The 24678-nt window shown below is 40.5% G+C and overlaps 1 protein-coding gene and 1 long non-coding RNA gene across 47 annotated transcripts in view; one reads left to right on the top strand and one right to left on the bottom strand.

The window, feature by feature from the left end:
- The first annotated feature begins 343 nt into the window (after positions 1 to 343).
- On the top strand, positions 344 to 24263 carry LOC106780929 (uncharacterized). Of its 2 annotated transcripts, XR_002809908.2 has the most exons (4): positions 372 to 703; positions 1855 to 2035; positions 20761 to 20929; positions 24007 to 24263. It is a non-coding gene; the product is annotated as an uncharacterized lncRNA (long non-coding RNA). The 2 variants fall into 2 exon arrangements; XR_011420992.1 differs by lacking the exon at positions 1855 to 2035 and having other exon boundaries at positions 344 to 703.
- The window catches only part of DTNA (dystrobrevin alpha), a 359383-nt gene continuing 347772 nt past the window's right edge, over positions 13068 to 24678 (bottom strand). For 25 of the 45 annotated variants that reach the window (XM_070220878.1, XM_070220865.1, XM_070220888.1 and 22 more), the window contains 4 exons: positions 24052 to 24220; positions 21605 to 21737; positions 19649 to 19697; positions 13068 to 16695 (listed from right to left, as the gene is read on the bottom strand). In XM_070220878.1, the coding sequence (XP_070076979.1) occupies positions 19680 to 19697; positions 21605 to 21737; positions 24052 to 24220 (320 nt within the window). In that variant the 3' untranslated portion in view covers positions 13068 to 16695; positions 19649 to 19679. The remainder of the gene's footprint in view (positions 16696 to 19648; positions 19698 to 21604; positions 21738 to 24051; positions 24221 to 24678) is intronic. The other 20 variants (XM_070220881.1, XM_070220893.1, XM_070220866.1 and 17 more) reach the window with 2 other exon arrangements.

Raw genomic sequence — 24678 nt, 5'->3', positions numbered from 1 at the left:
CATTCAAGTATGGTAGTCATTCTCAGCTTTTGCCGCTGTTTACATTTCAAGGAAGACCCGTGGCCATGGAATGGGAGCCAGCTTTTAATATTTCGCTCTTAAAAAAACAAAATAAAACCGTTGAATCATTTCTACTTATATGTCCTTTGAGTTCCTGTCTGAACTTTTGGGGCTGGTGAGTGACAAGTCAGCAGGCTTCTTAACAGGAGAGCCTGCTAACCCTCCTGGACAGTTCATAACGAGATACACATTTGTATTTCCTGGGAAGAGGGGGACAACATTCTTTTGCCATTGGGTCAGACTTTCCTATGCTCTTTCTTTTTTTTTTTGGTTCTAGTTGGGCAGTTCCTGTCGAATCACAGGAGGAGGAGGAGTGTAATCATTGCGCAGTGTGTTTCGGCTTCTTGATTAACAGTTGCATTGGGCCTCTGATGTATGGGAAACAAAGCTAACCCCAGCTTGAACACTAGAGAAAACTGCTGCAATTATGTAAGCTTTACCCTAATTGCTTGGTTGAATGAGAGCTGGAAGTGAGGGTGACGGAGTGGTGCTGCTAACTTGGCAATTCGCAAGGGTCACTGTGGTTAATTGGTGTCTGCAGAGCAGAACCATTTTTCTATGGTGATCAATTTAAGATATTGTCATTTGTTGAAATGAACCAATGCCCTTGACTTCTTGGAAGAGGTGGAGGGAATTGATCACGGTAAGTTCTCTGAACATGAAAATTAACTAAGATAAACTGCTATAACTGATATGTGTGATAGCAATAAGTTAAATTCCAATGGTGAATTATATTTTTTCATAATACTTTTCATTTATATTACTATAAGTTACTATACAGCTATATTTATATTTCATTATATTACTTTGATCATCATGATAAATCTGTAAAGAATTTAAAATAGGCATCTGTGCTCTCAACGACAAGTTTGTTGAGAATGAGAAGTTAAGTTATTTGCTTAGGGTCAAATAAGCCAGAGCCGCATTATTTTTCAGTGTATCACTTGACTTCATGAAATGTTGACAGATAGCCAAAATGTAATGATTCAGCACTTGAAATACAATAAAACTATTACATATCATCCTGTGAAAAATCTCTAAGGTACTTTCTTGTTCTTCAACTCACCCAGTTCTGACCGGAAAAAGAACAAATTCTGGGGAGTCATTACTGCTTCCCGTGAGCCAAGCAATGACATGTGGTGCGCTCCTCTCTATGCCCTCTCCTTCTTTTGGCCATTAAAATAGATTTTCACTTGACTTCAGTGAAGCCTTTCACTTAATTCTGTTTTGAACTAATTTAGGGCAAACTCTCTTTTACCCATCAAACCTTAACTTGGAAGAGGTTGCATTTCCTTAAACCATTGTTTTGTAGGTTATGAGCAAACCCGAATGTCATCTCCTTCCATCCATATTAAAAATGTTTACAATAATAAATCACCTCAGTCAAAAGTAGTTGTTGGAGTACCTGGCCTGGGTAACCCATTCCAAATCCTTTCTTAACCAAATTTCTGAAGACCCAATAAAAGCTGATAAACAGAAAGTAACTACAGGATCCTAAGAAATCCCAGTTAGCCAACCAGATGTCTGAAGTATAACTCTCTGTGAGTAACGTCGACCTGCCTGGGTCCATAAAGAGGCTGGTGGCTCCTTACTCCTAGAAGGAGTTAGTTATTCAATAAATATTTGTTGATGGTAAAAAACATGACTGGGAATGTTTCTCTTTGGAATTTTATTTTATTTTCCCAAACATCTTTACAAATGGACATTTTGTGGAATGTTGAATATAAATATTTAAGAGACTCATAACTCTAGTTCTGAGCACTTCCTCCTTCCAACCTTTTGTTTGTTTTGCAGTGAGAATGTACAGTAATCCATTTCAGACTCTGGCTTTTGTGGATTTAGACAAGGCTCCCCTGGAGGAAGGAATGCCAGGGCAAGAATCAACCAGATTGAGATCTTTGTGCCTGGCAGTCTGACATCACTTGTAAACTCTGCCAAAATTCCTTTGGAAGCAGATGTTCCTAGAGGGGGAATGGTAATCATTTATCCTGTTACATTTGTTCAATAAATGCTGATTCGTGGGAAACCCAAGGATTTAGGTTATGGTTATGAACAATTCACTAGGGATGTACCTTTCAGAGAGCATAAACATGATTATTCCAAAACATTCTTTCCTCCCTCCCAGCATTTCTCATGTGTTAATTCAAGCCTTCCCATCCACTTATAGTCAGGGAGGAGTTGTCATTTATTCGCCTCCCTTCCCCAATGCAATAGCTCCTGTATCAATCTGTGGGTAATTTACAAATTCTAGTAATATTTTCTAATCACTAGTCTAGCATAGAAATATAAACTTCAAGCCCTTCTCCTTGTATTTGTGAATGATCTCTTTCAGCCAAAAAAAAAGTGGAATTAAAACATAAAACTCCAAAAGAGCCAAGTTTGTTGATGACTTACAAACAAGGAAAACTGTGGTTCTCGTGTCAGCACTGTGATTACAATGGCCTTTGGTTACTATAATGAATGGGCGTGTATTGATATATGTATCAGGGGACTATTGCCTCTGATATAAAAATCTCAAGATTTTTTACTTTTTTTTTTGGCATTCAAGGAACACATGCTATTTGGAACATAAAACTGAGTAAAACTGATATAAGACTGATTTACACTTGACAAATCTCCAGCCAAAAATTTCTTTATTGGCAGTTACTACCGAACTGAATGAGTAATCAACTAAGGGTAAGGAAGAAAGTTCATTCAGGGGTGAACTCTTTAGGCAACTTGTGAAGCATCTTACCCAGGAAGTCTTAGGGTCTTACATAATTTGTGGTGTGTTCTATGGTAGTGGTGTGATGGACCATTAGAATTTGCTTATTGTGTATTTCAAACCTTGAATTATTTAGAGAATTAAAACGAAAATATATTAGAATAAGTTCTTCTAGAAATTGCAGGATAGAGCCATTCTAAATGTCATTTATAAATCCCACAATGTATTAGTAGCTATTCCAGAAATAGGAAGGTGATACTCTTTTTTGCTTAATTGAGAATACAAGCTTTTACACCATGTATCTGATTCAATAATTGGAACAATCTCTAAGGGCCAGATCGTATGTTCCGTCTATAAAGTCCAAGCTTATACGTTTATTTCCAGAGTCTGTTCCAACACCCCATTGAGACTACAGTGGAGAGATGGGTACTGGGTAGAACAAAGAAATGGTGAAAACAGGGCTGAGTCTCAGCTCCCTCTCTCTGAAGTTGTGTCTAAAGAATTTGATTCTGCTCTTAGATGAACTGAATAATGTCCTCTCTTCAAAGAAATGGGAGGGAAAGTTGATGACCTGGTCAAAATTTCTGAGATAACCTCAAGAATAAATCAATTCTCATAGTTAATCACTGCCTTAAGAAAAAGAGCTCAATCTCAGTTATGGCAAAATTCAACCTGATTTTTGCAGACTCTCTTTAGCATCTGGATATTTAAACAATTCTTATATATAGGTTACCTCATTTTAGAAACCCCAAAGTGAACCCCCAGGTGTTCTCATTTCAGACGCCCTAAAGTGAATTGTGCAGCTGATATCATCCTGGCAGGACATCAGAATATAGTCCTACTAAAAGTTAAACTTTTGATTAAAAAGATACATTCATGGTAGAATAAGCATTTTCTGCTCTCCAAATGTCCCACTCTAGAGTAAGATCTTACTTGCTTTATGTTGTGAAAGTCATCTGAGCCTCGCTGCCGGCCTGGGTGCCTGAGTGTCTCTTTATGGATCTTCCTGGGGGACCTACTGCTCTGGTTTGGCCAGGACTGAGGTGTTTCTCAGGAGCAGGGCTTTCAGTGCTGAAACTGGGTCCGTCTCAGGCAAACCACCGAGTCACTTTCTGAGAAAAGTCCTGGCTCTGTTATCCGGTATTTTGCCGTCTGCAGGTCAGAATACAAACTAGCGTCTCCGCCTCTCAGAACAAGCATCACTTCCACGTGGATGGCCTCCTCAGCCTCACACTTCCAGTGCTTACTGGGGTCTATTCCAAATAGATCTCCATCTATTGCAAAGCTTCCATTAAAAATTCTGGCTATGGGGGCTGGCCCCGTGGCCGAGTGGTTAAGTTCGCACGCTCCGCTGCAGGCGGCCCAGTGTTTCGTCGGTTCGAATCCTGGGTGTGGACATGGCACTGCTCATCAAGCCACGCTGAGGCGGCGTCCCACATGCCACAACTAGAAGGACCCACAACTAAGAATGTACAACTATATACCGGGGGGCTTTGGGGAGAAAAAGGAAAAAATAAAATCTTTAAAAAAAAAAAATCCTGGCTATGACTGCTATTTAGAAGAATAGCCTGAGGAATGGTGTGTCCTCCTTATTTTATTTATTGTTTCTGTGGTTATTGCCCAGCCACTGTGCACCAGGCATTGGGTTAGGTGATGTTCTTAAATGAGGGAAGACCTTGCTCGCCATGAGCTTTGAATGGGGTAAGGCAAATAGGTAAATAAGCAATTATTTACGAATCTTTGTCTCTTCATCAGGTCTGGCCAGGCCAAAGCTATAGTCTTGGAATAAAATCTGTTAGCTTTACACTACTCACCATCACAGACTTGTAATTTAGCGTTATGTGAAGTGGTCATATAAGGAATGACTCAGTGCTTTTTTTGGAAAAAAAAACACGAAGACTATCTCGGTACTCAATGTTCAACATACAGAGACCTTCACAATGGCTGAAAAAACATGTCTCTGCCGTTGATCAAGTATGCTTGTCTGTAGTGGACAGTGAGAGCTAAGAAGCGAAGCTAAGTTTTACGTGGAGTTTTCAGTATCTTTTCCTAGCCTTGGTTTAGGTTTTCTGGTAAAATTATACTCTTCTTATTATCCCGTTAAAATATTTGAATCTCTCTCCATGAAGGAGACTTCTTGGATCCCTTTGCAATAGAAGGGACATATTTCTCTTTCCTCATGTACTAACCCCGCAAAGACAGCTTTTTTTTAAAAGACTATAAAGGGTTTTGGTTTTCAGAGTACCATTGTTCCCAAATTGGCTGTGAACCAGGGAAAAAGTTCTTGCCCTAAGCTTCTCCAATGTTCTACAACCAGACCTACCCCATTACTCCTGACTTATGCCAATGAAGTCTTGGGGGAATGTTTTGGGCGGTGGGTGGTTCTTGGTGTACATCATAGCCTTACTGCTGGGTCTGATGTCTTAGAAAAGAATCTGGTACTGAAAATCTCTTTTCACCTTTCCATAGCTTCCCAGTTCTCCTTTACGAACTCAAATAATGTTTAAAACAAAAAATTCTCCAAGTTTAATGTGTGTTGCTAGGGCAACCAGGAGACAGCAGCAGGAATTAAACCAAAGCCAAGGAACTCAGCACAGCTCCTTGGACGAATCTTAGTCTTGGCTGATGCCAGATCTAGCAGAGGCTGGTTGAAGTCTCCCCAGCCATGGGTAGAGGGAGAAGCCTCCTGCTTTTTGAAACTCCTGCGGGAAGCACTTCATCTCCTCATAAGTGGGAAATTTCTTGTGTTTTCCCTTCTGTTTCCTGTTTGATCTCGTGCCCAGCCTTCTTCCCATCTCAGCCTTGTCTGCAGGTTTTTTTTTTTTTTTACAACAAAGACAACCCCCTATGTTAGACTTGAAGATGACTAGGCACTCCTGACATGGGTATTGTGAGGATTAAATGTAAGTAAAACAGGTTTTTTGAAAGCTGTAAAAGATTACAAAAATGTTAGTTATTTTTTCCTTATATCTGGCATTTGGGAAGAAAAAATAAAAGAGAGAGAAAGGGAAGAGGGGACGAGGAAGAGAAGAAAGGAGGAGGGTGTATGGATTTTTGACCTTGAGATGCTTATAAATCTGTGGCAGAGAGGCAAAACAAATGACCTGCAAGTGTACTGGGAGGAGGAGACCTTCACACATGCAGTTAAGGTTGGCCCTGCTGAGCGTCCTAGTTACTAGTCAACTTTGCCTTGAAATGGTCCTATAAATTGCAATCGTTCCTAGGGAGACATGTATTTTCTTGTTGTTAAGAAAAAAAAACCCCAAACACAGTTAAGAAAATGAATGGGGAGGGCCATATCTTGTCTATCTTTCAAAAGGGTCAAATATATGCAAGTTTTCTCTCAATAGAAGAGTAATTTAACCTTATGAAAACTCTTCTTCTAAGTCAAAAATAGTTAACTATATTTTAAAAATTTTCCATCACTTAAAAATAGCTAAATAATTTAAAATGCCAACTAGTTTAAAAGTATTTCACATTTAATTCTTACAAGTTTTGAGATAGAAAAACATATTGCTTTTAAACTTTGTGTAATATTCCAGTCATAAAAGTAACCCATGTTTATTTTAGATTATGCAGAAAATACAAATGAAAGAAAAAATATTTAAAAAATTTATCCAAAAAATTCATCACCTAAGACTAATCACTATTAGCATCTTAAAGTATTTTCTACAATTTGTCTTTCTAAAAATCAAAATTTTGCTCACATGGACTAAAAAGGTCATCATTCTTCCTAAATTCCCTTTTTCAGCAACAACTAACTTTTTTAGCTTGTTCATTTGGCATTAACCTCCAAATAACATCTTTGTGTGTCTTCTTGTTTTTAAGTTATGGGCATTATCTATGGTCTCCCCATGACAGAAGATGTGAAGTGAGCTCTCCCCTTCTACTATGTTCATGCACACATTCCATCTCGTATCGTCTCAATAGAGTTATGCGTGATTTTGGTTCATTACTATTCCAAGCCTACATTATTTTTATATGTATGCTATTTGAGGATGAGAGTCAAAACTGAGCTATACTACAACTTTTCCTTTTCTTGAACAACTTGGCAATTAATAATTATCTTATTTTTCTTTTTTATTTCTTTTCTAGGTATCAACAGAGGTAGATACAGGTTTTGTAGGCATGGATGTTATACAATTTTGGGAATCCACTATGAAATAGAAAGTAAATTACAAATTTTCAAAAGGTGGAAGGAGCCTGGATCCCTACATCAATATTTGGAGGAGAGCTGCCTACTTATCAGGAACTCCCCTTTTGGGCTTTATGCTGTACGCAAGCCTTTATTTTATATGGAGTTGATTGGTTTAGCAGCTAGCATTATCTTATCTAATTTCCTTGGCATAGTCTACTCTTCCTCTAAGGTCTTTTCTCTTTGTTTGGTCTTTATCACTCATGTTAAAGGCTTTTCTCAAATGTCTGTGATACTTGATTGTCTGCTCATTTGCAAGAGTGTGGGTGCAAATAGCTGATTGGTAGTCTTAGCACATGAGCTTTCCCAGAGGATGCTTTGGTTGGCCCCATATCTATATTTTTAGGGCTTTTATTTTGGGTTAGTCAGATTCCCCAGAGGGGGTTCTTTCATCCTTATCTGAAGAGTAAATGCCTAGCTACCAGTGTTCTGTGTGTTCAGTGGGGAAGGCTGGCTGGAGGGCCTCAGAATTTAGTGTTTATAGGGCCACAAGTCCCCTTGGTACAGCAATGTTTTAATTTCCAGTCTTTTCATTCCTAATAAGGTTGAATAGATTTCCTTATATTTGTTTTTATGTTAAATTTATTTGTGTGTGAGTTTTCTGGAAACAAGAGCCATTGCCCCCATTTTATGAATGAGGATTGTAAACTTCACAAAGGAAAAAGGGAAAGGAACTGACATAAGCTGAGTTTCCATCATAGTCAGGAAACTTATGGGGGCTTTACATGTATTGTTTCCTTAAATTTAGCCTCAAAGCAACCAATAGATAATGTCAAACAAACACACATTGCCATAAAACGGGAGAGACTTTTTTTAAACTTTAGTTTTATACATCCAGAGAGCAGGGGAGAGTTTTGTAATTTAACCTTTCTTCCTCAGAAATATAACTGAGGCAGATGACATCCCAAAATCAATAAAAGAAAGGCTCCTCTTCCAAAAATAACAATTAGTATATACTTTTCATTAAAAAAAAACATTTTAAAGAGTCAATAGGGGGACATTTTCTATCTTAACTTGGTTGTTATCAAGTTATTGTGCCTATCACAATATGTAAGTTGTCAGTGTTGTCTTTGTGGATTGATCTCCCCAAATGAGAATGAAGGAAGGCAACTGGCCTGTGAGGGAGTGTGGAGATAGAAATCAGAGTCAACCCTTTGGGTTTATTATGCGCCACAACTCCCCTAAGGCCCTGAGAGGAAAAACAAGCATGAATTTCCACTCGATATTCCTCAAGATTTCATTAAGAACACAGAAATTGGCCAAGAGATTCTTCAAATGTGATTAAGTTAATTCAATTCAACACACATGCAATGCATCAATTCCTTGTTCTTATTTTACCTGATCAGCTGCATTCAACGTAGTTAATCATGCTTTCTACCTTGAAGCAATTTTATTAGTTGGCTTCCAGGACAACACAGCTCCTGGCATTCTTCTACCTTTCTGATCTCTCCTTCTCAGCCTCCTTTATCATCTCTGTGCTGATGATGCCAAGATTTATAGCTCCAGTCTAGACTTCCCTCCTGAATTTTAGGCCTGGATTTCTAACACACTACTCCCTCTTTCCACCTGGATGTTTAATAGGCATCTCAAATAGATTATGTCCAGATATTAGCTCCTGAAATTCTCTCCATCCAAGATTTGCTCTTCCGATCCTTCTCTTAGTAATGCAACTTATTTCCCCTAGTTATTTGGGCTCCCAAATTGTGGTATCCTCCTTTGTCTCCTCTCTGTCTCTCACACACATCCAATCCATTCACAAAATCTATTGGTTCTACCCTCAAAGTATATTTAGAACATGACCACTTTTCCCTCTTCCTTTAGTCTAAACTAACATCATCATTTTTGGTCTGGATTATTGCAGTGATATTTTAACTGATCTCCTTGAAAAATCATCTGTGGAGTTTGTTTCTATACATCCAAGAAGCTCAACAAACTTCAAGTAGGATAAACTCAATGAGATCCACGTCAAGACACATTATAATCAAACTGTTGAAAGTCAAAGAGTAAGAGAGAATCTTGAAAGCAGCAAGAGAGAAGTGACTGTCATTTACAAGGGAGCTTCAATAAGATTAACAGCTAAGTTTTCATTAGAAACCACGGAAGCCAGAAGGCAGTGGGATGACATATTTAAAGTGCTGAAAGAAAAAACCTATCAACCAAGAAGTCTATATCCAGTAAAACTGTCCTTCAAAAATGAGGGAGAAATTAAGACATTCCAAGATAAACAAAAGCCGAGGGAGTTCATTACAGTAGACCCGCCTTGTAGGGAATGTTAAAGAGAGTTCTTAGGTTGAAGTCAGAGGACACTAGACAATAACTCAACACTGTATGAAGAAATAAAGATCTCTAGGAAAAGTAACTACATGGGAAAATATAAAATTGAGTATTAGTGTGTGATATAGAAGAGAATATGTCTAGTCTTTGTCCCTGGCTCCTGGCACAGAGCTTCAAAAACCCTTGGAATTTCCTGAGTGATAGGAGTGTCTCTGTTATGCTAATGAGGTAACTCATTGTGAGTCCCTAGACTGCTTCAGGATGAGGGCCATTCACTAGAAACATCAACCTCCTTGTGATTCTATAGTTGGAAATTTGGGCCACCCCAACGTCCAGGAAGGGAAGGGGGCTGGAGATTGAGTTCCATTGGTTTAATCAATTATGCCTACATAATGCAATCCCAGTAAAATCTCTGGACACAGAGGCTTCCTGCTTGGGGTGGAAATGGAACACAATTGTATTTTTTAGTTTGTAACACCACTTTTTATTTCCTACATGATGTAAAAGAGAGATACCTAAAATTAATTGTAAATCTATGTTTTTTGGCACAAAATGGATAAAGATGAGGACAGAATCAGGCAAATGAGCAGTCTTTATTACCATAAGGTGTTTGCCCCCTACACCACAGGAGTGAGACTAGAGTGTGTGGAGGACTCTATCAGCCTAGACCTGACCACATACCTTTCCTCTTTATCTTCTTGGTCTACTTTCACTCACCCCCACTGATGGCAAGGAAAGGTGTTTGCCCAGGAAAAAAATTCCAAGAAAAGCAAATAAAGTTTCTCTTTGAGGTCCAGAGCAGAAAGCTGATCTAATTGACCCTTCTCAGATATTCTCAGGGTGTAGTTGTTCTCAAGCAAGAGCGGCCACAAAGAGACTTCCAGAAAAAGTGGAATGCCAGAGAAGCCATTTACCTAGTGCCATTTGTGTTCCAATGATTGTTCTTGCCCTTGACATCTTTAGCAACACTCCTCCTGCACAGCACAGTCAAGAGATTGGAAAGCAAAGGAGCCAACTACAGGTGTGATTTACTCCCATTTTACACATGAGATGGCAGAACCAGAGATGGAGAATACAGGTGGCTGACGTTACTGGTTCACTTGCTTTGTTTCTATCCATTACTGAACTGATTAGCATTGGGAGCAGGACCAAAAATTGTCATAATTTAGCTAGACAATAAACCTCCAATATTTTTATGTCTTTTTTTTTTAAATGAAACAAGCGTAGACATAATTTCCAATGCTCTATGGCATGATAATGCTATTGAGCATCTCTACAGGCAGAAAAAGAGAACTCTTTTTTCAGTGAAGGCATAGAAAGTTCACATTGTTAGGCATGTCCTTCAAAAATGTTGGCCAACTCAAGTAGCCTTGTTACCAAATCAAAGAAACCGTCCAACCCAGGTGTTTCTTTTCCATCCACTCATTTACACTAAATATTTGTGATAAGGAACGTGGAAAAGACACAATAACATGATGAAAATAAAAATATCATCCATAATCCCTTGATTTGGATCATCAACCTTCTGGTGTGTGTTTTCCTGGGAATTTTTCTATGAAAAGGCACTCAAATATTTATAAAACTGGGATCATTCTTAGACTCTTTTATAATGTGATTTTTTGTTTGACATATAAATATCTTTCATGTTGATAAATTTATCTCTGTATCATCATTTTTATGGCTTCTTAGTATTCCAGCTTACCATATCATGCCATAAGTAGTTTAAATGCTCCTTTATTATTGTCCATTTCTGCTATTTCTAATTTTTTGTGGTTATAGACAAGGCATCATGAACATCTTTGCCCATGTATCATTGGGATTTCGAATTTGGGGGTGGGGGCTCCATCACAGCATAGTGGTCCAAGTGTAGTTTAAGGTATCATAGTCTCAGGAGGCAGAACCCCAGGTTTTAAGGTGCCCAGAGAACTTCTCCCTGGGCGTCTCAGTAGCTGATGTGCTCTGCTGGAATGATGAATCTGAAATATTGCCAGCTTCTTCTCATCCAATGTGTCCCTATCCCAACTTTGCAAATCTGCCCTTTTGGGGCCACTAAGCCCATAGAGTCCTACTCCTGGGTGATTCCTTGTACCATGGAGACAGAGGCCTTAATTCTTGGAGCAAAAGATTCTTCTTTGGCAGACTCTTTAGATCCAGCTGCTTCCAGTGCTGCTGGTATAGTTTAGCTGCTGCAATGCTACCTGAGTGCCTTAAACCTAGTGAGCTTCCATCATATTCATGTCCTTAGATTTGAGTATCTCTATCTGCTATGTAAAGAAATCCACAAAGGCCAGGGGTAGATTATGGTACCTGGTTTACAGTAATAAGCTTCCCAGAATTTGCCTTATTTAAAAGAACTCTATATCCTTGTACCTCAAAGTGTGGTCCTCAGACAGGTATAAGCGTCATCTGAGGACATGTTTGAAATGCATAGCTCGGGACCTACCCTAGACTTACTAAATCAAAACTCTACAAGTTTGAGAAGTACTGCACTATCCTAGTTTAAAGAGCACCCCTGGCTTGTCATTCTATGCCCCAAGGACCCAACTGAACCTAATGCTAACTGGATTCCAGGTCCACGCTTCTTAAACTTTAAGGTGCACACAAATCCCCTGGGTGTCTTGATGAAATGCAGACTATGACTCAGTAGGTGTGGTTTAGGGCCAGAGATTCCGCATTTGTAACCAGCTCCCGGGTGATGCTGATGCTGTTGCTCCCTGGACCACATTTGAGTAGTAAGGGACTAGCATTTCTTAAAATTTGTGAGACTACAGGTATCACCTGAGGCTCTTACTAAACATACAGATACCCTAGACCTACTCCAGACCTGCTAAATCAGAAGTAACCAAATCCTCAGGTGACTTTGGCAATTAATTTGGGAAATGCTGAGGTAGGGAAATTACAGCTCAATGTGGCCCCTAAGAGATGAGGGAGGAGGCATTGAGACGCAGTGAAAGAGCCCTGGACAGGCACCAAAGGACCTACCCTTGTTTCTTACCTCCAAGGGGAGGGGAATGTGTGAGTTTCCTCTAGAGATCATATCAGGTCAGGATTTGCCCCTGCAATTGATGCAGAGCCTCTTATTTTCTTTCTCTGGTGCCTCTTGAGTGTTCATAGCATTTTCATGGATTCCAAGACTCTGCGAGCACAGTCTTTCAGCACCATTCCAAGTTGGAGCTCTGAAAAATGCCATTCATGAAGTGTTGGAGCCAGACTCACTGATTCTGCTCTTGGTTCTGGAAAGGAATTGGCTCCTTGAGCAAAAACACACAACCCTGCATCGCATGGGAATCAGAGAGGTTCTTGGAAGAGAAATGAGAATGTAGGGGGTGCTACCTCTGTGGACTCTTGACACTGAGTTTTTGTCCCCTGGAACTGTCTTCATTTCTGTTGCTATCATCACATTGACCTCCAGGGTGTGCCGATTCTTCTTTCTCACTAGCTGTACCACACACAAAACAAAAGCCACTGATTTATTCATTCAACAAATAACTGAGCACGTAATATTTGCCAATTACCTGGCTAGATGCTGCAAATTCAAAGGATTGAGTGAAGGGACATAAAGTGCTTATAAAAGGGTCTGATATAAAGTAAGCACTAAAATATGTGAGCTATTAGTATTCTCAAATTCATCTCCATATTGATTATAACAAGCCTTTCCATTAAAAAAAAGTCCTGTCCCCCAAGGAAGGAAAAGGTGGGATATTTTGCCTAATACCCAATCAAGGGGTCCTGCTCCACACTGCAAGTACTCACTTGTCTTTCTCCTTTGAACAGAATGACTCTATGTCGCTTTGGGAAGAATTCATTGAAACAATGAGTAAAATACACAAGATATAGTGTTTTTAAAAACATTTTTTAATGAAGAAATAATTCCATTCCAAAATATAGACACACAATTAAATAGTTTAATCACTTCAAAATATAACATGTCCCCAGGAGGTTCCAACACACACACACACACACGAAACAATACGTAACAGCAATACAAAAAACCCATACAATAGTAGTTTTGTTACAATACCAATGAATATTGTGAAATCTTTAGTGTTTCTGAATTGGTTATTTCTAATGGTGTCAAATTACAGTAGTCATAATTAAAAATGTCTTACACTTAATTAGCCTCAAGATATAATGCTTCTGATTTTTTTTTCTTCTCTTTTTGGTTCAAAAGTAAAAATGCCCTTTCTTCTGAGGACACAGTGGAGTTCTTGTTTGTGGCTCCTTGCGCGGAATTGACCCAAGGTGGTCGCAGCAACCGAAGGTTGCTGTATTTACAAGGTCTATCTACAGTTAACGGCGAAGAACTAAGAAGGGTGGACAAAGATGATCAAAATAAAAGCAGACATCAGTGCTAAATTATGATGCAACAGTTTTGGCTCATGCATATAAGAAAATACATAGTATATCACACGACAAAGGCCACACTCTTATGCAATTCAGTTCACATTACTACTTACAAATGAACCTTCCCTGCCTTAAAGTAGATCGTTCGAGAATCCATTTTTCACAATCTCCAGCACATCTCCCTCTGACCAACCAAACTTACCCCGACTTCCGTCCTGACCAATCACAACCGATTCCTGAATCCCATACAGTAGATTTCACTCTCCTCCCTCCCTCTAATAACAGGGTGCTGTGGGGGAGGGTTGGCTGTGTTAGACCAGTGCTCATTGATAGGCCATCATCTCTGATGGAGATGGATGTGCAATTCATTGTGGAACAAGAAAGAAACAACCCCCGCAAGATATAATTGTATCTAAAGGACAGGACAGGTGAAACTTGCTGGGTTTGCACTTAGAACAGGCCCCAAAAGTAAATTTGGAGAGCCAAGGAAAGAAACCCACCAAAAAACACAAAAACCCAAAACAACACACGCCATTTTGTCTCGGTTACAGGACAGGGGTGCTTGAGTCTGGTCTCAGTGCTGACGTGGAGCTAAGAGAAAGAAAAGGTGGCTGGTTAGTCAGGAATTTGTCATTGGCAGCAGTTTCCAGAGTCCTTGCGATGGCTTTGTACGATGGTATCAACAACCATGTGATGGAGTTGGCAATGAAACCTATGACAGGGGGAAGGTTATCAGCAAAACAGTTCAAACCTTAGACAAATGTTTTGATGTAGAAACACAAAATAACAACAGATGTCAGCTCAGTCCAGTCAGTGGCTGAATGCCACTTGCAGGGTCAGAGTTCCAAGTTCAGGAACTACCCGGCTATGATTTGGAGCTGACAGCAATGTAGGTAGCTGAGATGTAGTGGTTCTAAGTACCGAGTATGAGGCACGAGGGGCCACTTGCTCCATCTAGAGAGGTATGGTTTCACAGAAGATGGGCAGTGGAAAGGAGATGAACATTAAGATATATCAACAGAACCCGCAATAAAATCCATCTGTGCAAAGAAATCTGAGAAGTGTGTAGTTGTGCCACTTTGGTGTCAGCCTGTCCTCAGGGACATTTGGCAGGCTGGTTCTCGGGAGGGACGCATGATGAAGCACATCAATGGACAGAATGGGCTCCTTACTAACGCCAACCAAGAGCTTTACTATCCCCAAGGCAAGCAGTTCTGTTCCAAAGGGCAGTCAAGGAGATGATTTCCGAACAAACGCAGAGATGAGAGCATCTTAGAGCCCTCCGGAGAGGGAGTTAGAAGATGTCAGGGTGTCTGTTCTCAGCTGGGCACCCACCTACTGCTGACTATGTGGGCTGGGAGAGGGTTTTTGCCAGCCCTGGAAGCAAAATCCAATTGCTACAGCTTTGAGGTTGACTCAGAACCTTTCTTGCTTATTCTGAATAGGGCCTTTTCAGAGATTTTATTATATGATTTTATTCTAAAGCAGTGGTTCCCCACCTTTAGTGGGCATCAGAATCGCCTGGAAGGCTTAATGAAACACAGATTGCTGGGCCCACCCCGAGTTTCTGATTCAGTAGGCCAGCGTTGGGGCCCGAGAATTTGCGTTTCTAATAGATTCCCAAGTGATGCTGATGCTGTTGGTCGAGGGAACACACTTTGAGAATCATTGTTCTAAAAGGATGGTCTCTTCTTTCTTTTAAAGGACAAACAGGAATTCCAGAGAAGCTGCCAATTTGAGTATGTTGCAGGATTTTTACTTCATCGAATCTTGAGACAAGTGGAAGATTATTTTTTCATTTCCCCGGAATCCCTAAGAGAGGTCTTTAGTGCTCCCCAAAGAGGGGCCTCATAAAGGATCATCAACAGAGTCTTTCATTCTCCCTTCTTTGACAGTTCTTTCGCACATCAGCTTTTTGCTGAGTGCCAAATCCCAATGCAACTTAGCAGAGCCTGTTTCCTCTCACATGACCACAGAAGGCTGCATGCAGAACACCAGGTAGCCAGCTAAGGCAATAAACATTCAGAAATAAAAGGAGAGCGAACTTTTGCAAGCGCACTTTAAGCCTGTACATTTAAAGCTGAAGGCCTCCAAACAACCTGCTGGGGAACTCGTGGATGAGAGGTGCTGTTAGACACATGCTCCCTAAAGCTAAAACGAGAGGAACAAGACCACGGAAGAGCAGAGATAGCTTTAGTCCGTTTGGGGATCTTATGGCACCTGTGGTTTATAAACAGCTTTAGTAACGAGTATTTCAAAACATAGTTCACAGTTTTTAAGAAGATCTGTGCTGATTTTAAAAACTAGATTCTATATAATTTGAATGTTGCCTTTTTTTGAATATGATATCTATTTGGAAAAAATATTTACACTAACTTCTATGGCTGATTGGTTAGAGGATCTTGAAAGAAAACAACCCCAAGTTGGAAAGAAACCCCAAAGACTGGATTATCCTGGTGTATTTGGTTCAAGTCACTGCTCGCAGAGACTTAGAGACAACTGCAGACCGTGCAGGCCAAGGCCCCTTGTTGGCTTCTGGGCTCTGAGTCTGTACACTCAGGAACCAAATCCTTCAGGGTTAGTGAATAATTGCAAGTGGTTGTTTTTTCCCAATTGCTGTGGAAAAAAATGTACAGTGTATAATAAACTGTTTTGCTAAAATCTCAAACAATTCAGAAATCAAACTTCTAGCTATAAACAGTATTAATATTGTAATTGTAAACTGAACAGGTTCAATATCATGTGCAAAGGTTTAAAATGCTTGTTAACACTGCCATCGTCACAGCAGCAGGTTTTCAGCCTTTTTTTTTTTGAGGGATGAGCCATGTTACAGGAGATGTAGCTGATAAGTTAGCTTTGAACAGAAGTCTCTTTTTTTTTCCTTCTCAAAACACACACCTATGAACTACAAATCTTACAACAAAAAGTTGGCTGCACTATAGCCGGCAGAACACATCTTTAGGGGTGGGGTCTGTCGGGAGCAGCTGCGTGTGGTGGTTCCTCTCTTCGGTGAGCTTGCTGCCAGGCTGCTGTCTTCTCCTCTGTGTGGGTGGGTGCAGGGCTCTCCTTCATCACCAGCTTTCATGTTACTTTCATCATCTGTCTGACTATAGCTTGCCTGGGAATAAGGAACGTGTGATTTTTTTTTTTAAAGATGAAAACTGTTTTCTAAATTAGGGTTATGAAGCTTTGGAACCCCCCTTTCCCCCGACACACACACACTCACACGCACACACCACACACACACTTGCTCTACTCCCTTCCTATGATGATCAGGAATGAATGTCGTGGGACATTGTGCGCTATTGCACCTTCTGAAAGAGAGGACAACAATCCTCCATGTTGAGTCTCTTGCTTAATGGGCACCTGAGGCATCTGGAGGGTCAAAGCAATGCCAACAGAAATATCTGTGTTATCCTTTGAACAAGGGGAGGAGAGCACTGATTCATCTTTAGAATGCCATGCTAAATTTTTTAAAAATCCACTTTGATTGTCCAATTCCTTAATTTCTGAAGTTAGGATGTGGCTGGCCAAGGAGAGTGGTGTACCATGTGGCCAGAGGGATGGAAAAGGGACAAATCCAAGATTTGAGTGGGCCAAAATGGAGTTTTGGTGGACTCTAAGTTGACTGCTAACGTTTATAGATACTATTTCTTCAAAAGTGGCTAGTTGAAAAGGTTTTACTCTGCTCTCTCTTGTTAGCATGCTGATAAGTACATATTTATCTTCAAATAGGCCTAAAGCTCTTTTGGAGCAGAGGATGGGTCTTCTACGTCTCTGGTATCCCACCTTCTGCCCTTTACCTATGTAGGGCTCTGCCCTTGTGTGTGCATAATTGACTTTGACCTGATAAAGTTGGCTTCAGGACCCTTGGATGGGAGAAGCATATACTTTGAGATAATTTCTGGTCTTGCAGCATAGTCAGAAAGTCCAAACAAATAGATTTCAATAGTATAAACTGTTCTAAAATTTCAGCTGTATTTCTTGGCTGCATCAAGAAAAACCATAGTGGGATAGAACTAACTGCAAAGATGAAACGCCACTAGCTTCTGCTGTGTTCCATCAAGTTTTAAAGGAATTTTGTCTGATTTCCTGATTTAGTGACAGGCTGGTTCTGGTTTAGAGTCCTGTAGGATGCCAGCGAGGTAGGTACACAATGCAGTAAATGGCAGAGGCCACAACTGTTTCAACTTTTCATTGCCAAATCTGCAAGAAAATATTTAAAAATGGCCTAAGAACGTTCAGAGTGCTGAAATCTTTGGCTTTTAGGTACAAGCGCCAAAAGCCATTTTTTATCTGGGTTTATGTCAAGGACATTTTAAAAAATATATTTCTCTAAGAACTAGCTACTAATGTTTAAATAATGTGCAGAACAAAAAAAAATGATCAAATTGTTGGAGCTAAGAGAAAGAAAATGCTATTAAAGGAAAAGGCTTGCTCCTTTGGGACCAGGTTTGTTATAACTGGAGTGAATATTTTCAGAAACAGCTCCTGGGACTTTTTTCATTGTAGTCATAATGAACCAGGAGAGCATGTGGGAGGCATCTCAAATCCAAGGGAAGAAAAACAGAACTCAGTCAATAAGACCCATCCTTTCACACTAAAAAGGCCTCATTGCCCATAAAGTATATTTCATAATAGCAATTATGCCAGGATATTTACTTGCTTGGTCTTAACCTCAGGACTGAGACAAGAGGCCAGCAGTGTTTGAGCTAGAATGTACTCTTTACTAATTGTTATGTCGTTTAGGAGATATACATCCTTTTTTCAATTAGCAGCCAGAGTTGAGTTTACCATCAACTGCACTATAGACTTATGGGATTCCATGGTTGGGAAAGACTATATAACTAAAGGAGATACAAGTTCTTGGGCCTGTGTAGCCAGAACACTGTGAAAGGTGTATTAACTTTGAAGTCTACTGGGGGACATCTAAGTGGCCATTAGCTGGAGCCAGAGAAACCATCTAGACTTACGGTGTATCAAATCATTGAACACATCTAAGTCCTAGCCTTGTTGATAAAAACAGAGGGAGCAAGCCAGTCCTGAGTCCCGGGGGTTCCCATACACTTACATGATAACTATAGCAGCTCCCCAGGATTGAATAGCTTGTAAAGTACCGAGCATAGTGCCAGGCATGGAAGTGTGTGCTCCTAACAAAATTATAACGTGTCTGCCACTCTGTTAAGCTCTTTACAAATTATATCCCAGGGAGGACAACTCCTCTATGAAGCAGGTGTTATGATATATGTTGTACACAGAGGACGGAGGCCCATAGAGGTTTAATAATTTGTCCAAGGTTATGCTGCCAGCATTTGGTGAAACTCTTATTTGAAATCAGGTCTGTTAGAGTCCAGGGTCTGACCTTCAAACCGGTACACTCAAGTGATCCCGCCAGTCAAGTGCCATTCTCCCTTCGTGAAAAAATTACTGAGGTTTTCCCACGTATTTAGGGAGATCCTTGGTGGCGGTGGGGGTGGATCTCAAGCCACGTAAATGATATTTTAAATGAAGTTATATCTTGCTGAATTCCACAATTGATTTGAAGCAGCTATTCCAAAAGTATAAGGCTGCAGAAGTTTTCCTCTGTTTTGCTTCTTTTGTTTTCTTTAATAATACGCGGTTTTGCTTTCACTTGTGAAGGCACACACATGGGATCTTTTGGGCCCTGAGTACAGCATTACTAAGGAGCAGACCCATCTCTGGAAATGCTGAGCAAGCCTGGACTTTTCCTTCTCAAGTGACAGAGAGGCTGCAAACTTGGAGCTGTTATGGATTGGTAATGTGGTTTCACAGCCACAGAAGATTTCTGGGGCATCTCTGGTGTTACAGAAGTTTCAGTGCCAATTTTCCTAATTAACAGAGTAAAAAGTCAACCCCCAAGGTTGTCTGCCAAATCTCCACTGGATTATAATGAAATGCTCCAAGACCGAGATGATTCTTTGATATCAGCGGAAGGAGGATATTTTATCACAGAGAAACACCTAAGAGAGAGTGATGGTGAATTTAGGTTACAAGTTATCAGAATTCAGTGTACAGTGGCCACGTTTCCTCCTAAATTAGAGGGTACTTACTTGAGAGGAGAGTGATAAAAGGATTTTGTATTCAACCTTGCAAGCTGACCTGCGGGTGACAAAGGACACAAACAAGAAAGGTGACATGTCAAGTCTGTGATGCAGTCAAGCTGGTGAATTATTTGGTTGGAAGCCATGCACAAAGACAGAGAGAGGGAGAGAAAGAGTGTGTCCAATGAATGAAAGTAGCCTTCTGATCCATCGAACAACCCTACGCTCACAGAGCAGTCAAGGAAAACCACTTCCCCCTTCTCCAGGGCATATGTCTTGAGTGGACACCCAGGCCGCTTATATCCTCCCGGCCCTTTTCTTTGCCTTTCCCTTGAAGTCACTGGGCACAGAAAGGAAAGGAGAGAGAGAGAAGGAGCTTAAGATTTACCAGAGATGGCAAAAGCTCCAATTGGATCTTAAGCTATTAACAGAATTTTCCTTCATTTTACTCATATAAGGTTAAATTCCTAATCCACTAAAATAAATAAAAATCTAATGTTTTATATGGAATGGCTGCCCTTTTTTTTTTAAACTAGATTTCAGTTACTTTTGTCACCAAAATCTGGACACTGATATGAGCTCAAATATTGAGGCCTGACAGGCGCCACTCCCAGCGTGACCCAGAACATTGATTACTTAACCACATCTCTCTCTCCCTCTGTGCAGCAGAACCAACTGAGATACATGTAGGAACGCCAGCCCTCAGAGTTCCTGGAGAGACCCTGGCGGCTTATCCAGGAGAATTTCCTTCCACGGACGGGCCATGGAAGTCACAAAAGAAAGAGCCCTCTCCATGGGTCTGTGCTTCAGGCGACGTTGACTGTTTCCATAGCGTTGAAGGCTTTATATATATAGTCACTGTTTTTTTTTTTTTTTTTAATATGACTAGGCTGACATTTTAGTTGCTTCTGAAATGCGGATGTTAAACCAAAAATGGCTAATGGAACATTTGTCTTCAAAGAGGCAAAACTTTTGTTTCATATTGTAGGGGGGCGGGTTGCTGGGCTTCCATTTCCCTCTTGCTACATTCTTCTTGGGAAAATATTTCAAAACTTAATCTATAAACACATGAAAAGTAGAAGATAATTTGTTCTCTCTGCTCCTCTTTCCTTCACTAACAGGGTAAGAGAGGGCCACTGCTGACCTAAGGATGTGGAAAAAGCTTGCCTGGCCACTGGACAGACAGCCTGATGTGATCGAATAACCCTCTGGGACTTAGGGGGCAGCAGGTCTCAACCAGGCAAACATCCCTGAACTCCCAAACTGCCAGAAAGCCCCTGTGGATTACAGGTAAGGGAAACACAAGACAGACAAACAAGGCTTAGAGCAATCTCCATGGGGAAAATGCATCCCCTTTAGGATGAGTTACCAGTCACACGGATTTCCAATTGCATGTGTTATGTTCAGTGAATTCTCAGATGGATTCATATGCTCCAGTATATAGGACAGTCTGTCCATCCACACCCTGCTGAACACAGCCCCACAGTTCCCCCAACATTTTTTCGTGAAGTCTGTCACTCCCTTGCTTATTTATATTTGACATGAGGCAGGCAGTGAGGGAGGCTGAGGACGAATGATTCAAGGGAGGAGATATATTTATGCTTATTCAATTTCCTTGTGCTTAGTTCTCTGTATATATATCTTTTTAATCTATGAGAAGAGGCATCTTCCCTAATGATCTTGGAGGAGGATGGACTGTTAGTCACCATGTTTCTGCTAATGTGACATGGCCTCTTCTCACTTTCCAGGTCCGAATTTATAAGAATATGTGGTGAGTGACAGCTCTAAGAAGTACTTAAAATGTTTACTGTCTAGAATACATGGACTAGGGAATGCAATCAAAATATTCCAGAAAGGGAGAGTGGAAGGAAGGAGAAGCCATCGGTTTTTTGAGTAATGGAAAAGACCCAGCCACTGAGGGGCTGAGGCACAAGTGATGGGTGTTGTGGGCCTGGCTCCATCTACCTGATAGGCTTCATCCTGCAGCTTCTGCTTCAGGTATTCCTCCATCTTGAGCTCATTCTCCAGCTGCCGGACTGAGTCATTTTCATAGTTCTCATCCTCTGGCTGCACATAGGGATCCCCATCTTCTGTAACCCTGGGAATAAACCATAGATGGCGTTTTGGAGTAAATCTTGAAAGTATGAGTGGAATTTATCTGTTAGTTGTAGTTTTCTTGGCACATTTACTTAGTCCTCCAATTCAGTTCTTCGCTTCAATTCACTTCAATTCAGTGTCTTCTTTTACCTAAAAGAACACTTTAAAAAAAATTTTGCAAGTGTGGAGAAATACATGATCAAGGTATTCCCATAGGCATGTTTTCTATGGCAGTCTGGTCATCATTGGTTATCTATGTTTTTCTAGGTTTTACAGCAATGAGTTGCACTTTAAATGTTCATCAGTCTTAAAGAAGGCAGGCTTGCCTTTTGAGAGGATATATCAGTTTTCCTGACCTGGGGGCTTTTTTTTTAATGGAATCTAAGAAGACTTTCTATAAGGAAAGTGAGCCCTCTAGTGAAATAATGATTAAGGACATTTGTTCATAATTTAATCCTCTTTGCATGTTTGTAGGCACGTGCACCCATGTGCTTTATTTTTATAGCAAAATCAAGTCTCAGAATATCAGCTAATTGATGTCAGGAAGGCTAACACTCTAACCCACAGCTCTTAAAAGTTTACACTAGCTCTAAATCTAAGAAATCTATTTAAATTGTCCAATTCTACTATGAAATAAATAGTTAAAAATGACCTCAGTCACCAACGTGTCACTCCGTCTCCAACTATTCATCTCAGTATATATAAAGCTCTTCCAGGGACTAAACATAAATTCACTACCTAAATCGTATGACTAAAATATTCTCAGGGTAAAAGACAGTACATGTTTAGACAGTATGGATATTAAAATATCACCTAAAATGAAAAGAGTGGTCAAGTAGAAGTTCCTGGGTTGAAACTTAGATGCCATTGTTCATGTTTATTTATATCTGGACGACATGTTCTTGTTATTTTTAGAGGTTTGGGGCCAGTCTAAATAGGTCTGCGAGGCCTCTATGAACTTCCCCTCCCCAGCTCCTGCAGCCGTGTTGGTGGCTGGTACTGCCACCAGCATTCCAGGCACAGCAGAGTGGGGTGGCTTTAGCTAGTCTTGGGTCTTAGGCTTGAAACAAGGAAATTTTAGGTAACTGCCACGTAAATGCTTAAATACAAAAAGTCAAATAGATATGCATTTACCAGACTAGACTGATGACAATTAGTTCACATTTTGAATAATAAACAAATAAAATAATTCTAAATTATACAGGAAAGGACAAGAAAGCAAACTAAAATGGAAAGCAGCAGCCTACAGCCATTTTAAACGACCCTCTGTTTTGTTTTGATCTTACGCTCTGCCTTTTCACAGCTGGCTTTCAAACCACGTCTATTTATAATTCCCCATTATTACTGGTCTTTTACTCACTGCTTGGATTGGGAGCCAAAACACCAGAAAGGCGTCTGGTTAGTTTCTTCTCTGGGTCTTTAAAACAGCCAGTTTATTTTTGTAGACTAGTCTGCAGTACTTTACGCATTAAGCACCATCGCCCTCCTGTACTTTTTCTAATGTTCGGCAATTCCCTTTCCCAGCCTTTCGATGAGCCTGTGCACACAGTTCTCACATCCCCTGAGCCTTGCTCTCCCGACGGCCCACTTGCTTCATTCCCTTCGTTTCCTCCTTTCCCTCTCAAGCTGGGCTCGGCAGGTCTCTCCCAGCTTTGCCTTAGTTTCTCAGCTTTGGTTTCCTCTGCCTGACTCCTTTGAGCTGACCCAGGGTCCCAGAAAGTCTAGTGGGGACGTCCCTGATTCTGCTGGCTCCTGTCAAGCCACAGAAACCTAACTGGGGGAAAACCTTTGCCAAATGTCTTTTGAGGATCAAATTTATACATATTCAACAAGTTGACCAAATTGGATTTCTTTATAATGAGGTTTTCTACATTTACTTATTTCAATTCCAAACGCTTATATGATGTTTATGCCCATTCTGAACAGAAGCCTTTCCAGCATCACCAGCTCCGCTAAGAACAAATACAGCAAATTCAGAAGATAGGATGACTTATTTCTTGTACTAGCCTGTGAGTCCTGGAAGGCTGGGAGAAATTTTTGATACTATTTTGTACACAATTAGCACAGTGCCTTGGGCGAGCCAGGCTCTCAATAAGTACTGGCTGGTTTTGGTTATGGATACTCTCTGGAAATTTTGAGAGGGGGAGTCACAATGCCAGATTTGAATGTAGGTCTCTTCTACCTCTTCTGGCAGAAAAGGAAACTGCATCAACCCTTTCCAAAATAGAGAACTAAGCAACCATGTTTTTGTCTTCCCATTCTCCCTGCAGAGTGTTCTCTTACTGAGAAAATACCCCCAAGCAGAAGATACTCACATGTCACTACGCATGGTGCTCGGGGTGGCTCCACTGTGAAGATACCCAGGTTTTCGGGCATGGATTTGTGCTAGAAAAGCCTTTTCAGAGGTTGGTGATGGAACCAGATCCTCAAACTGAGTCCGTGCAAATTCAGAATCCACATTACTCTCGCTTTCACTCCCTGCCTCTATTAAGTACAATTGAAGAAATAAAGAATGACTTAGCTTTTTTTTTTTTTTCCTATTTGTATTGTGTTCTTTTTGGTTGGTTGTTTTTTCGTTTGCTCCTCTTTTTGCTTGAGGAAGATTGTCGCTGAGCTAACATCTGTGCCAATTTTCCTCTATTTTGTATGTGGGACGCCACTGCAGCATGGCTTCATGAGTGGTGTGTAGGTCCACACCCAGGATCCAAACCTGTGAACCTGTGAACCCTCGAACTCCAGGCCACAGAAATGGAGTGTGCAAACTTAACCACTATGCCACTGGGCCATGACTTAGCCTTTTCATGATCAGCAAATAAAGGTCCAGGCTTAATATAGACCAATCTGTCCTGTATAAAACATTAACCAGTTATTGCACACAAGGCAAGAAGTGTTTATTTTTCTCAAAAGGAGAATTGATACCTACATGAATTACTATAAATTCA

Source organism: Equus caballus, chromosome 8 (assembly GCF_041296265.1).
Source record: "Equus caballus isolate H_3958 breed thoroughbred chromosome 8, TB-T2T, whole genome shotgun sequence".
Lineage (NCBI taxonomy): Eukaryota > Metazoa > Chordata > Mammalia > Perissodactyla > Equidae > Equus > Equus caballus.
This window is presented reverse-complemented; position numbering and strand designations above follow the sequence as displayed.